Raw genomic sequence first — 15,289 nt, forward strand, 5'->3', positions numbered from 1 at the left:
GACAGCAGCTTGTCTGTTCCCCTTCCCCCAATTCCCCAGCGAAAAAAAAAAAAAAAATACTACACCATGCTGGAGAGAGTACAAGGAGAGGAAGACTCTCAGATGCTAAGGGAAGCATGAACTACTGAAATCCTTCTGGAAAGCAGTTTAATAATAGAGGGTGCCAAAAAAATGTATGCACAACATCCCTTAAAATGTGTATACATTTTTTTATTTTGGCACCCTGTATATACCAGGAGCATAAAAACGTTAACACCTTTGACCTGGTAATTCTATTTAAACAAACCCCATCTATGAAGTAATGTGAACTACAAACAGATATTCACTAATAGTCATAAAATAAAAATCTTTGAAATATTTTAAATATCCAAACATAAGGGCAACCGTATGTAAAAATATTATACATCAATTACAAATTTGTTGGGAGCCGGCTGCGCCTCAGTGTCTGACAAGGTCGCATCGAGGTGGACATCCACGCACGGCGCTGGATGTCTGGGGCACTGCCTTATGGTTGGTCTTGTAATATCTCTTGCCTCGAGAGATAAAAATTATAAATTGGGTTCCTTGCCAAGCATAATATTATTGTGGCAAATTCTGAAGCTCTGATGAGAAACAGATACCTCCTTCTTATGTGGAAAATCCAGCCCCCTTTTGATGTACCCCAAATCAGAATGAAGATCTAATACCCCTTTTGAATACTGATTACTTTAATCACAAATAAGTAGATTTTAGCTGTATTAAAGAAATTTTACCCTATACACTAAAGGCAATTTTAGTCACACTGCTAGTCTCTTAGTAAAGGTCAAAGTACACACCCTGTAAATCTTAAGATCCTGCTTAGCTAATAGTGTTTAGGATAATTGTTGAGTAATCATGGTAACCATTCTTTAGGTGATTATGTAGAAACTCAGCCTTAGTCCCATAGTCATTATAGGTAAAAGGATTAAAACAGTTAAGATAAGTTGATCTTTAGCATAGAAAAGGTCAAGCTGTACCCTGGAGCATAAAAATTAAGAGAAGTAAAACCCTGATAGAAACTATGTAAAAGAACTTTTTACTAATGAGATAATGGTCAACTGCCCACTATAAAAAGGGACATGCTGTAAAAATAAAGTGTGACACTTCAAAACGCTCCCTGTGTCTCCACTCCCCCCCCCCTCCACTACGTCCTCACCTGAGGGAACCCTGGGAACCGCGGGACTCCCGCACAAATTAACTTTATAAAACAATTTTATGATTGGGAAAATGCTTACATATACTGAATGTGAAAGGAAACAATAAGGATATAAAATGTCATATACAACATTACTGCAATTATGTAAAAAATATACATATACATAAGGTGGGGAAAAGGAAAGAAAATCAATATTGTTTTTAAAATGGAGGGCATTTTATTTCATCATTATGCTTCTAATTTCCAAATAATCTACAATAGGCATTTACTAAGGTTATCATCAGAGAAGATATTGTATTAATTATTGCTAACAAAGTAATTCATGCTTCCTCTATAGGTGTCAATCACTGTGCTAAGAATTTCAACTTTGACATTTTAATTCTTTAAGCATTCTTTGAGGATACACTGTGACTGTCCTCATTTTACAGGAAAGGCTCCAAAACACTAGAAGTTTACCCAGTGTCACACAGCTACTGAATTGCAGAGCTGAGGTACAAACCCAGCTGACTTCAGAACCCACATCTTAAACCCTGTATAACATAAAATGAATGCAGCCTTCCGGCACATCACACGTGAATACCAGAACAATCCTAACAGCCCTGCCAGTGTGACTGGTTAATAGATATCAAATGCTGAACAAACTCAATTAACTATTCAGGTATATAACATGCAAAATAAAAAAGGTAACTGTTAAACCCATAAAGAATTTCTCCCAACTTAGGCTGTATTTTCTACACTTGAAAGCATCATGTGTTGTCAGCGCTAAAAGAGAGTAAAATTTACACAGAAGAAACTTGTTAGCACGCGTTATAAAATCTATCAGGATAAACACTTACTTCTTGTGTGATGGGTGGCCTGAATTGTTTGTGTAGCTCAATAATGATTCTTAGACAAATAAGAACATTTTCTTCATTTTCCGTCTTAAAAAAAAAAGCATTTAAGAGTTATCATCCTGAGAACTTATTTTAATCTAAAGGTTAAAGACTATTTTCTAAGCATTTTTCTGCATACACACCCTCCATCAACCAACTCAGATCTGATATACTGAAAATCATTAGCCCACAGAACACAGCTAACCCAGGCAGGGAGCGTTTGAGGTCTTTGGCAGACCATCTGAAGGGCATCCCACTGGTGAGTTCTGGTGACGAACACTCTGACAGGTAAGTTAACAGGCATTTACGGTAAGTCACACCGTAAACAAAGGTCTAAAGGCCCAATTGATACTTTCCATTGTTTGAAAGTATTGCCAAAAGAATAAACAACTACGGGGCCGGCCAAGTGGCACGTTGGTTAGGAGTTGGCTTGGGATGTCAGCTCTGAGCAGCAGGGCCCCAGTTCAGATCCCACATGAGGGCCAGTGACGCTGCTCCCCCTGCAGCTAAGATGTTGAACAACAGCTCAACCTGGAGCTGTGCTGCTGTGAGTCACCAGCGATGCCATAGGCTGCAGCGGGGCTGGCCAGCAGCGGGCGTGAGCTTTCGCAAGCTGCTGTGAGCCGCCGAGAGAGGCCGTCCAATGGCCGGCGAGCGACTGCCTCACCTGGGCAGAGTGCAATAATACCAACATGGGCCACTGAAGCGACGTCCTCCACAACTAGACTGAAGAACAAAAAGACAGCAACTTGTCTGTTCCCCTCCCCCAATTCCCCAATAAAATCTTTAAAAAAAAAAAAAAAAAAAAAAGAATAAACCATTACTGAGCACCCACCATGTATTGGACCTTGTGCTAAACATTTCACACACACTCTGAGTTGGGGGTGCCACCCACACTGTATACCTACGAGGAAGCTAAGGCTCGGAGAAGGTAAGCAACATAGCTAACGTGACACACCTAATAAATGGTAGAGCAGGGATCTGAATCCAGCTCTCTCCCCCTCCACAACTCATCTTCGCTAGGGGCCCAGAAACACAACAGAATTCTAAACACATTAGGACTAAGAACAGCAAGAAAACAAATTTTACAGGTTAACTTAACAGGTACCAGATGAATTAGCCCCAAGAATATGAGCAACTCTTTATGAGTATCTACTGTGCTTGACATACACAAAACTAGGAAGCATGAACCCAAAGAACCCTGTACTAAGCTTGTCAACCACCACCCAACTCATTTTCAAAAATTACCATTCTGTCTAGTCAATTTCCCAGTGACTCAAAAAACAAACTTCAACAATTCAACTAATACTGTTTCTTAGTAATTTGGTTGGCAAAATGAGGAAAAACAGAAATTAAGAAAATTTACTCATGTGAACCAGGACTTTAGTGAAAGAGAAAATGTTGTATAACACTGGATTTTACAATAAAAAAATCATTGAACATTTTGAATATGGCTAAATAACAAGAATTCTCAACGGTTACCTCTAAAAAGCGAAACATCACAGACAAAACATTTTTTGTATGAGGACGAAGATGTTCATTGGTTGGTATTCTATGAATTATTTCAAGAACTAGCTTCCGCAGTTGCTGGTGGAAAAAAATAAAAAACATAAATACAAACTCTTTCCAAGAGTTCCAAAGTTAATTCTTTCACATTCTACAAATGTCACACAGCTAGCCGTGTGTGCCCAGCACTGATAACCACACTACAGGATGGATCCCACTTTAGATAGAGTCCTATAAATTATTTCAATGAATCCAAATACTTTCAGTTATTTCTACAACTATGTACCAATTCAAATAAGCCAAATTTTTCCTCTCTCACACCTTATTTCCAGCAGAAAGGACACTAGTGTGTGAATGTGGAATGGATTTAAGATGAAAGAGCAAAAATAAACGGAACTTCATTTGAGATCTGCCTTCATAATCTCAGTTTAGTTCCTATAATGCTCTCTCCAATTACCTTGGGCCCAAGGACTAATTCCATCACAAGTTGTACTACACTTTCATGATTCTGTCCATGAAGCTGATAACTAAAAGGTAGATCAAATATATAGATCTTGAACAGGTATGATATGAAAATGCTTTATTTAGCAATATACATTCACTGGTATTATGGTAATATTTTTAGAGTTATTTTTAAGAGATACATACTGAAATATTTATAGAAAAAATGATATGGATATGGACTATTTGAAAATAATCAAGGTGAATAAAAGGTGAAAAAAGAGTGGGTGGGGCTATAAACCAAAATTAGCCATGAGTTACAAGAACTGAAATTAATAAGAGTAGAGTTGGATAACAGGTATGGGGAGGGTCATTAAACTACCATTCCTTGTTCTGTATACATTCTAATTCATTTATAACAGTGTACACACATTACCAGAATATCATGTGAACTGTAAAAGAGATGGCCAGGGCAAAATAAAACCAAGACATTTAACTGAGAAGGCAATGGCCCTGCGCAAAGTCATCCTTATGTGACAAATCTCTCATTTTTAAGTGGAACCATAAGTTTCTTTGAGTTGTTTTAATTCATAAATGCTTGCAATCCTACATGACGTTTTTTTTTCTCATTGATATTTTTAAACAGATTACCTGGGCTGGTTTCTCCTGAAGAAACTGAACTTCTCCATCTTGAAGAAATGTAAGAAATCGAGGGATGATATGTTCCAGGAATGTAGAATATTGAGGCGATGACGTTACATTCTAATTATGCAAATATAAAAGAAAATCCCATTAAGTGTGTGTACATATTTTCATTTCAAATTTACAGTGTCATAACAGCCTCAAAAGAATATAAATCATTTTCAAAGACCTAACAGTAATTTTTAATACTTTTAGATGCTTTAGTGATAATGTATTTTTAAACAAATTAGGATGATTGTTACTTCTGAAATCCAACTCAAGAGAAGCAAATGCTAAAAGTTACTCTTAAAACTACAAGTACTAATGCTATGGAAATGCTGAACTTGAAGCCAGGTCTAGGCTGGCTCTGATACACTTTAAGACCTCTGAAAAGTTATTTAGCTTCTAAAGCTGAGTTTCATGTGGAAGATAAAGAGCCTAAACAAACTGATACCTTTTTCCAACCTAAAAATCTAATTTATTAATTAAGTCTATATGAATTAGATTATCAAACCTAATCCATTATTTATCCCAGCACTGATTTTAAAAGGAAAATAAGAAATGAAACTACAGTTTGAAAACAGTATTTTTTTTATTTTTTTTATTTTTTTTAAGATTTTTATTGGGGAATTGGGGGGATGGGAACAGTGCTGGGGAATTGGGGGAAGGGGAACAGACAAGTTGCTGTCCTTTTGTTCTTCAGTCTAGTTGTGGAGGACGTTGCTTCACTGGCCCAAATTGGCACCATCATTGCGCTCTTCCCGAGCGAGGCACATCAGTCGCTGGCTTCTGGACAGCCGCTCACTGCGGCTGCTGACCACTCACTGGCTGCTGGCTACACACGGTAGCCCATGGCAACCCACTGCAGCAGGGGCTGCAGCCTATGCCATCGCCGGCGACTCATGGCAACCCAGCTCCAGGTTGAGCTGTTGTTCAGCATCTTAGCTGTAGAGGGCAGCGTCACTGGCCCTCAAATGTGGGATCCGAACCGGGGCCCTCTGGCGTCTCAAGCCAGTTCTTAACCAACGCGCCAGTTACTTAAACTCTGTGCCTCAGTGTACCCATCTGTTAAGAGGATATTATTTCCTGCCTTATGTAGTCATGTAAAGATTAAGAGTTAATATATGTAAAGCTAATAACACTGTCTAAATATTACCAGGTTATTTATAGAGCACCTATGTGCTAAATAAATACTGTGTTATATACCTTTTATTCTCTCACTCCAGCCTCACCACAACCCTAAGCTAAGTATTATGCCCATTTTCACATTTAAAGAAAGAGGCTGAGGTAAAAAACCTGGTCAATGTCAGAGTCGGTACATTTTGGAAATGGGATTCAAATTAAGTGTATCTAACACCCAAGTCCTTTTTTCCTTTTAAGTTCTCACTTGCTCATTTAACAAATATGTATTGAGCTCCTATCATGTGCTCAATGGAGATAAAATGATGAAGTATATAATTCATGCCCTGAGAGATGAGGGAGGCAGCATCTGGTGGGAAAGACAGGTATCAAGAAAAGAACTAACAACACAGCATTATGATGGAGGAAGTACTGCTGGCAACTAAGGGAACATCTAACAAAGGGATATAATTTACGGATAGAACCAATGGCAGAGACTGTCCTCCTGAAGAAGTGATGTTTATACTAAAACCTAAAAGGCCAGTAGGAGTTAACCATGTAAAAAAGTGGAAAAGAAGGCTCTAAGAAAAGTATGTGCAAAGGCACAAAATTATAAGAATGAGTGTAAAAGGCACTAAAAAAGTTCAGTATGGCAGGGATTGGAGTATAAGAGTTCAACTTTCACTATCATGAATTGGACAAAACCTGTAAGATGAGGCATCCGGGCAGTGAAATCTAAGTGCCTGGAACTCCAGACACTGATCTGGGCTGAAGATAAAGATTTGGAGTCTATTACATAAGGTAACCTTAAGTGTATAAAGGAAGAAATAGAGAAAAGGGCAGAAAACCAGGAAGAATGTGGTGCCACAGGGCCAAAAACAAAGTGCTACAGTTCTTGGACGAGGCACCTGAGCACCAGCCTCCCAGGCCAACCTGGTGTACAATTCTAGGGACTCGTTCGCATAGAACACCGTGGGGGAAGCACCCCGGGAGCGGTGCAGCACCTCAGCAGCCTCTCCCCAAGACCGGGAATTCACTGGGGACAAGAACTGTGTTTGTCACCTTTCATCCTCAAAGCTAAAGACTTTTTATGAAACACCCACATTCAAGGATTCAAGGAAAGGAGGGAAAAGCTTCATACCAGAACGTTAAGAAATCAAGCTCATCTATCCGCAGAGAAACCCATACCAACCACCGATTCCATAGCCTTCAAAATCTGAGTGTTAAATTTCTCCCATAAAAAAAAAAAAAGACTCATTCAACAAGTTGCCCAGTTATTCTGCCAGTATTTTAACTCAGCCCCCAACTTCTTTTCTTTTTTAAAGATTTTATTGGGGAATTGGGGAAGGAGAACAGTATTGCGGAATTGGGGAAGGGGACAAGCCAAGTTGTTTTTCTTCGATCTTCATTGTGGAAGGTGCCAGTTACCATCTGGCTTCCCATCGGCAGCTCGTGGCCTCTAAGCTCAAAGTGCTGTGTTCAATCTTAGTTGCGGGTGGGCATAGCCACCATCCCATGCGGGAGTTGAACCAGCAGCCTTGCTGTTAAGAGTACATGCTCTATCCACTGAGCCATCGGGCAGCAGCTCAGCTCAAGGTGTCAAGTTCAGTCTTAGTTGCAGGTGGGCGTAGCCCACCATTGAACAGACAGTCTTGTTGTTACACCAGCTGAGCCATCCTGCTCAGTGACATCTCAGCTCGGGCGCAGTATCACTGGACCACGTGGGAATCAAACCGGTGGCCCTGTTGCTCAGAGCCCGCGCTCTTAAGCCATCTCTTAACCAACTGAGACAGTTGGCCGGCCCAGCCCCCAACTTTTTCATCCAAATGAAGTTTTCATGTGATTTCTAACCCAAAGTTTTCCTTATTTTCTATCCTAAAAGGTGGCCCATGTGATACTTATAATATTTAGCCTAGAACCTTACCCCTAAGTGATTAGTGAAATGAATTTCTAAGACTCCTGAAATCATTGGGAATTTTTTTTTTAATCTCACTTCATTTAAATATTTTTTCTGGGATGCTAGTGATGGTCATTTAGAATAACCGACTAACGATCATTCTAGTATCAAATTTTTTGAAGAACTTAGTCATCTGAATTTAAGGTGAATGTCTCTGTCACAGAGATTTCAAGTCACTGTTTGGAAAAGCCCAAGTATTCTTACTGCTTCACTAACTTCTAATTCTGCTAATTTAATCAATACACGGGAGACCAAAGCCAGGAACTAACTTGCTGTCTGACACTAAACAGGTGAGAAAGGGGTCCGATACTTTATCCAAAGAGCCCCATGCCCATACTCAGAGGCCTAGAGAATGTGCACGTTCCTGCAGGTTCATATACTACTCTCTGATGTCAGCCTCTCAAATAAACCTGCCAGGGCTCTGGTTCTCTCTTACCGGTTCTTCCAATAAAATGCAGAATGCAGGGCTTTCCTGTTCTGCCTCCCACCTTTTTTTTTTTTAACAGCTTGCGTTAGCAACTTGGGCAGAAGAGAAAGCTCTTTAGCTCAATCTCTAAATATCTGGATTTTTTTCCAGCTCAGTTCAAGGGCGCAAGTCTTTGAAAACATCTATTTCAAACAAAACAAACATAAAAAAAACCACCAAATGAAAATAGTATCCATTCCTACAGATAGGGTATCTGATTCCATTTATTTAATGTTTACCATGCCAGAGGCTAGGAAACATTTATCTCTTGTTCTTAATCACATTAACTCTATGAGAAAGGTTTTTCATCCCCACATTGAAAATAAGAAATGTAACTTTCTCTCCTGCCTGAGACTGGCACCATACTAACTATAAAGTTAGACAAAACATGAAGCACAGTTTTCAGGTGATGGATAAGAGGCAGTGCAAGACCATGATCTGCAAGAGAAGGGAAACTCACAAGCTGACCACATGATCACCATCAGCTCTCTGCCTAGGTCCGATTTCCCAACTAGGCTCAGCAGGCTGGGGCCCAAGGAGAGTGCAGTGGTCCTGCTGAGCTGTGGAGCAAACACCAGAGTTTGGGGCGGCTGGAAAAAGGAACTACAGAGCAGGGGTGGAGATGGTCTCCTATGTGATGGTCTCCCATGTGTCCTTGAGGCCTTGACTGAGGGCTGGGCTGCATTACAGGTAAGGTAGCATTAAGAGTACCTGAGGGTTACCAGATAGTGGCAGCTTTGGGACTGAGAGATGACCAGAGATATCAGAGGTCTAGCAATGTTGGAGGATGCTGGGGGTCCAGCCTAGCCACAATGCAAAGACCTTCTTAACACCTAGATAAAACTCCAGACATCCAGCTGAGGAAGAACCATTTTCTAGAGTAAGGCCTATTCCAGACCCATCCCAACACATCCTAAATTCAACCTCTGATGAAACGCCTTGGGCTTCCCACAGATCCTCACTACCACAGCATAAACCAAGGTTACACAAGTTCAGTAAGATCAACCGGCAATTGAACTGCCAACTACAATAAAAGTATCAACATGCTTCAAAGGGAGACAACAGAATGTACAGTCCCTACATTTCACACACAATGTCCAGTATACAATCAAAAACTACTAGGCATGCAAAGAAACAGGGCAATATGACCCATAGCCAATGAAATCAACCTTTATAGTGCCCAAATATTGCATTTAGCAGACCGACTTTAAAGCAGTCATTATGAATATGATCAAAGGATAAAAGGAAAATATGGTCTTAATAAATGAAGACAGGAAATCAGCAGAGAAGTGAAATCTATAAAGAACCAAGTGGAAAGTCTCGAATTGAAACTATAATGACTGAAATTTTAAAATGCAAGTAAAATATAAATAAACTGAAATTTAAAAATAACATCCCAGCAGATTGGAGATGACACAAAAATAGTCAGTTGATCCTGAAGGCAGATCAACAGAAATTATCCAGTCTAAAGAACAAAGAGGAAAAACAACTGAAAAATGAACAGGGCCTGAGGGACCTAAGGGACAATATAAAATTGTAGTTTATGAGGCCCAGAAGAAAGAAACTACTTGATCAAGGTCACAGAAGTTTTAAGTAAGAGAGGCAAAATTGATATCCAGCTCTCATTCCACAGTTACATACTATCTGTTGCCTGAACATAAATGTGCACTTTGAATGCATCCTGAGAGTATATGCCTAAAAGAGCTACCACATTTAAAAATAAAACAATGTTGGGCCGGCCGAGTGGCTCAGTTGGTTAAGAGCTCACTTAAGAGTTTGAGCTCTGAGCAACAGCGGTTCGAGTCCAGCCCGAGCTGAGCAGCCGCTGAGCTGCCAACAGGTAGCAGGATGGCTCAGCTAAAAAAATATAATAAATAAATAAATAAAACAATGTTGGGCCGGCCGAGTGGCGCATTGGGTAAGAGTTGGCTTGGGATGCCAGCTCTGAGCAGCAGAGCCCCGGTTCAGATCCCACGTGAGGGCCGATGACACTGCGCCCTCTACAGCTAAGATGGTGAACAACAGCTTGACCTGGAGCTGGGCTGCTGTGAGTCACCGGCAACCGCTGCAGTGAAGCCGCAGTGGGCTGCCATAAGCTACTGTGAGTGGCTGGCAGCCGGCGTGAGCGGTCGGCAGCCAGCATGAGCTGCCAAGACCCGCTGTGAGCAGCCATCCAACGGCCAGCGACCGATCTGCTCACCCAGGAAGAGCGCAATGATAATACCAATATGGGCCAGTGAAGCGACATCCTCCACACCTAGACTGAAGAACAAAAGGACAGCAACTTGTCTGTTTCCCTTCCTCAATTCCCCAGTTCCCCAACGCTGTTCCCCTCCCACAATTCCCCAATAAAATCTTTAAAAAAATAATAATAAAATAATAATAAAAATAAAACAATGTTAAACAACCAAAACCAAAGCAACTATCACTAGTATGAAGAAGCTGGACAATGCTGTGTACAAATTTTCAAATTTCAATTTTAAAATACAATAAATTACATTAAGAGACGTTTTCTGAGTTACTAATAAAAAGACTAACAGAGAAGCAATAGGTAAACATGAGAATATTTACCTCAAAATGAAAAGTATATAATATAAAATTCATACCTCAAAATTTTCACTAACTTCTTGCATCATTTTTAACTTTGTTTCATCAGCTGTAAATGGCAAAACAAATCATCAGGTAATTGAAATTATGTTAAGGATGTTCCTAGAATTACTGGGTTTAATAAGTTAAGAGAAGCAATCAGATCTTATCAGTTTGACTGTCATGGTCCAACAGAAGGCCCATAACTAGTTCCCTACAACCAGTTACACATTCATACTCCCAGCCATACGTGTGCATGCACAGATAAGGGGAGACACATACACACACGCACACACACACACACACACACACAGGCCTCTTTGGGGCTCCAGCCAGTAATGCTCATCACTTTGCTTCTCCACAAAGCAGAGAAAGGGAAACAGCATTTGAACTGAGATGAATGGGTGCATTAATGTAGTTCTTAATGACAAAAAGGATCAACTCACGGGTATTTACATCTGTGAGCGCTGCCACAAACTGAAGGTATTTTTTCATCAGAGTGGTTTGGTCAACCACGGTGGCCCCTTGTGTTGCAACAAATGCCATTTTTCTTTTGAGATAGTTTGTTTCTCAATTGAAAAGTATCAGGTCCATGAGTTTACCCAGCCTATGAAAAGAAACATATTGGTTAACCAACTTATTAAGGGCACAGGCTCACAATCTATGAAAATCCTAAATGCTTGAATTTATCTAAATACTTTTGCAGTAATCCAGAATACACTATTCCCTCTGCTTTTTTAAAAAATAAAATTTACCTAAATCCATTTTATCTATTAATTTCTAAACATGATTTTTCCACACAGGTTTTTTTTCTAGACAAATACTACCATACTTCCTTCCTTTCCTAGGCCAGGGCTCGGCAAACTTTCTTCATAAAGAACCAGATAATACTGGAGGTGCCAAAAATATATATATATATATATATACACATGACTTGTATTCATCATTTGTTATTGGTATATACTGAGTATTAAAATTTTAGTACAGTTTTTTTCCTTTCTTAAAATGTGTATACATTTTTTTGGCACCCTCTGTATTTTAGGCTTTGTGGCCATGAGGTCTGTCACAACTATTCAACTCTTCTGTAGCAAAAAAAACAGCCACGGACAACACATGAATGAGGGTAGCTGTAATCCAATAAAACTTTATCGTCACTGAAATTTTAATTTCATATAATTCTCAATTGTCATGAAACAACTGTTCTTCTTTTGATTTTTCCCCCAATCATTTAAAAATGTAAAAACCATTCTTAGGGCCAGCCGAGAGTGGCTCGTTGGTTAGGAGTTGGCTTGGGATGCCAGCTCTGAGCAGCAGGGCCCCAGTTCAGATCCCACATGAGGGCCAATGACACTGCCCTCTACAGCTAAGATGGTGAACAACAGCTCGACCTGGAGCTGGGCTGCCTTGAGTTGCCTGCTACAGCGTAGGCTGTAGTGGGGCTGCCCAGCAGCGGGCGTGAGCTTTCATGAGCTGCTGTGAGCAGTGGTCCAAAGGTAGGCAACCCATTTATTTGCCTCAGCCGGGAAGAGCACAATGATCACAATACCAACATGGGCCAGTGAAGCCACATCCTCCACAACTAGACTGAAGAACAAAAAGACAGCAACTTGTCTGTTCCCCTCCCCCAATAAAATCTTTAAAAAACAATCAAAAAAAAAAACCATTCTTAGCTCATGGGCTGTACAAAACCAGGCATCAGGCAGAATTTGGTCAGCAGAGAGTGGGTCTGGCCATCTCTGCAACCAAGTGGCTGGTTCTCAAATTTCAATGTGCTAATTAAATCACAGGTGCCAAACAAAGGTGGATTCCCAAGCACCATCTAGAGACTTGGTTGGCTCAGTGAGGAGTCCAGGAAGCTGTAAATTGTTTGCAGCTGGCACACAGTAGGAACTCAAATGCTCCTTGAATAAACTAATAAATGCTCGTAAAAGCACCTCAAGTCAGTGGGAAACAGGCTGTTGGCCACACTTTGAGAATTGCGCTTCAGGCTGAAAAAGAGGGAAACTTGGTTTCTATTTTGAGAGCCTTCACAAAGTGTCTAGAGAACCTGGGGAAATGGCTTTTACCCATCCTCCCTGCACATATCTAATTTCGCTCTGCCTTAAGAAGCAGTTTCTTGACTTGATTTTCTTCTTTCTTCAACAGATACACCAATAACTCTTCCGCAGGCCTTTCAAAAGCCCTACCACCGGATACACTGCCTTGTAACTCGCACTTCTGCCCCAGTGATGGGGACACCCTGACACCACAAAGGTCCTTCTGGCCACTCTCCTAGAACACCAAAACAGCACTCCTCTGATGTAAAGGACACCCACAGCTGTTCTCCTTAACAGGGCCCACCAGAAGCCCCACTCCTCTGGCTTAAAGCAGGAGAAGGCCCTAAGGAGACCAAAGGAAAGGACTCTGTCAACTCTGCAGGAAGATGACCTATTACTCCTTTTAGGTCACACTCCCTCCTCCAAACTAAAGACCCCACATCCCCATTCGCGGGACCCAAGTCACGGGATCACGGCCTCTCCCTGCCTAACAAACTTCTGGTCGTGCCTAAACTTCTCAAAGGCTCGGAACCCCTTTGCACCGGATTCGCCCACTCTTCCATTTCCCGAGGTCCCCAGGGTCCAAGCTCCGCTTTCCGGCTTGGGGGAGTCCCTGAGAAGTGAAAACGTTCCATCTCGCATGTCCGTTGGAGAGCAGCTGGAAAACCTCAGGGGCCGAAGGGCCAGACCTGGTTTCCCTAGAGCCCTATGTCCAGACCTGGGTGGGCAGGCCCGAGCCTGTGCGGCACCCGCACTCTAGCAAACCGCCCAGTCGCCCGCCCCACCGCCCGGACGCTGAGGCGCCGCCGCCAAGCCAGAGGGGGCGCTGTCGTAGCCACTACCTACGCTCTCCGCGCCGGGCTAGACGAGCCAGGTGCCTGCGTGGAGGCCGGGAGATGCCAAGCTGGCCCGGGCTGCCTCTGGGAAAACGCTGTACCAACCCCACGCTCTATCTTCCCGGTCTCAAACGGGCCTCCGCTTCCCTCCTTTTGTCACCGTTCCCGGACGCCCAGCATCCGCCACCCAGGCTCTGCTACGGCGAGCGCCGAGGGCCAATTTCCGCGCCTCTAGACCTCCGCCTCCCGTTGCTCACCAGCTCGGACAGGCAACGCCGGAGGTTAGAAGGCCGCGGATTGGACTGGGCCAAGGCGGGGAATTGGGGAACCCGAGACACACACAGCCTCCGTCGTTAGGCGGAGCCGACGCGCCGCAAAGGCCTCCCCACGCCTGGACCGCGCTGCACCCGATATGCCCGCCGGGCGCACCTCCCGGGGCAGTTCCACTGAGCTCCCGCACTTACGCGACCTCAGCGGCCGGCCTCCTGCAGCTTTCACCTACGACCCCAAGCGAAGCCCCGGCAGCCGCGATTCGCGGCGCGCTGGCCCACCCCCGCTTAAAGCGGCTGCGCCCGCCGCGGTTGAAATAGGCCCCGGTGCACCGCCCCCAAGTGGGTGCGGCCTGGACTGGAGCGGGGAGGGGAGCTACCGCGCTCGAGGGCCCTCCTGGCCCTTTAAACCGCGCCCTCGTGGGCGGGGCCGCCCGCCGGGAGTCTCCTCGCGGAGCCAGGCCCGGGGAAGGGTGCGAGAGGGACGCTTGGAGGCTGCTGGAGGAGCGAGCACCAGACGGGCTTCCCTAGTCGGCAGTGGTCCGGCCCGGGAAGAATAGCGGGCAGGGCACGCTCCTTTCCTGGTGTCCCTCTCAGCCCGTGAAGAGGGAGGAGGCAAGATACCTTAAAAGCAAGGGAAAGTCCTCATGTTCTGCCTGGAGGTGGCCGACTCGGTCATTTGTTTGTTCTTCAGCTGCATCACCCCGAGGCTGAACCCCAGTACAGCATTCTGTCCGCTCCCGCAGATGCCTCGGGCTAGGCCAGAGCAATGATGACTCGGAGGGGGACTGGGGCAGAACGCTCTATTGCCCAGGTGTGATGGCGTGGGCTGGACCAACAGGCCATGAAAGGTAAAGGTACAGGTAACTACAGCAGTCTGGAAACCTTCAAGTAAAAGTTCCTTCGCAAGACCCGCGAGAACCCAATGGTACCCATAGGTGAACTGCTGCTGGAGGAACTGGAGACCGGGAGGACAGTGGTGGCAGGGGAAATGAAATAGGGGAGGACGAGGAATACCAGGGGGGACCGGAATAAGACTGGACCACAGTTGTGTCGAGTGATACCCTGCGATGAGTGTAGAATCTAATTGCAGGAGGAGCAGGGAGGGATTGGGAGCCTGGGATGGGGCGGACCTTTTTATCTCCCACAACTTTGCCTGGACGAACCCCTCCAACCTCAGCCTCACGCTAACCCCTCACCTGCTGTTGAGCTCTTCACCCTCAGAAAGGAGGCCCAAAGCGGGGGATCTGTAGAGCCTGACTTGCCACTCCCCCACCTGCTTTGTCCCTCCCCAGGCTGCCTAGGCGCGGCGGCCGCCCTTGCTTACGGCCTCTACTGCTTCCACC

General features: G+C 43.7%; 1 protein-coding gene across 1 annotated transcript in view; it reads right to left on the reverse strand.

The window, feature by feature from the left end:
• Nucleotides 1-14,282, reverse strand: part of TRRAP (transformation/transcription domain associated protein) — a 127,403-nt gene extending 113,121 nt beyond the window's left edge. The window contains 6 exon segments of the mRNA XM_019655561.1: nt 2,011-2,094; nt 3,529-3,633; nt 4,645-4,755; nt 10,823-10,872; nt 11,249-11,409; nt 14,139-14,282. Coding sequence (XP_019511106.1) covers nt 2,011-2,094; nt 3,529-3,633; nt 4,645-4,755; nt 10,823-10,872; nt 11,249-11,348 — 450 coding nt within the window. The 5' untranslated portion in view covers nt 11,349-11,409; nt 14,139-14,282.
• Nucleotides 14,283-15,289: the final 1,007 nt, after the last annotated feature.

Source organism: Hipposideros armiger, unplaced genomic scaffold (genome assembly GCF_001890085.2).
Source record: "Hipposideros armiger isolate ML-2016 unplaced genomic scaffold, ASM189008v1 scaffold_242, whole genome shotgun sequence".
Classification (NCBI taxonomy): Eukaryota; Metazoa; Chordata; class Mammalia; order Chiroptera; family Hipposideridae; genus Hipposideros; species Hipposideros armiger.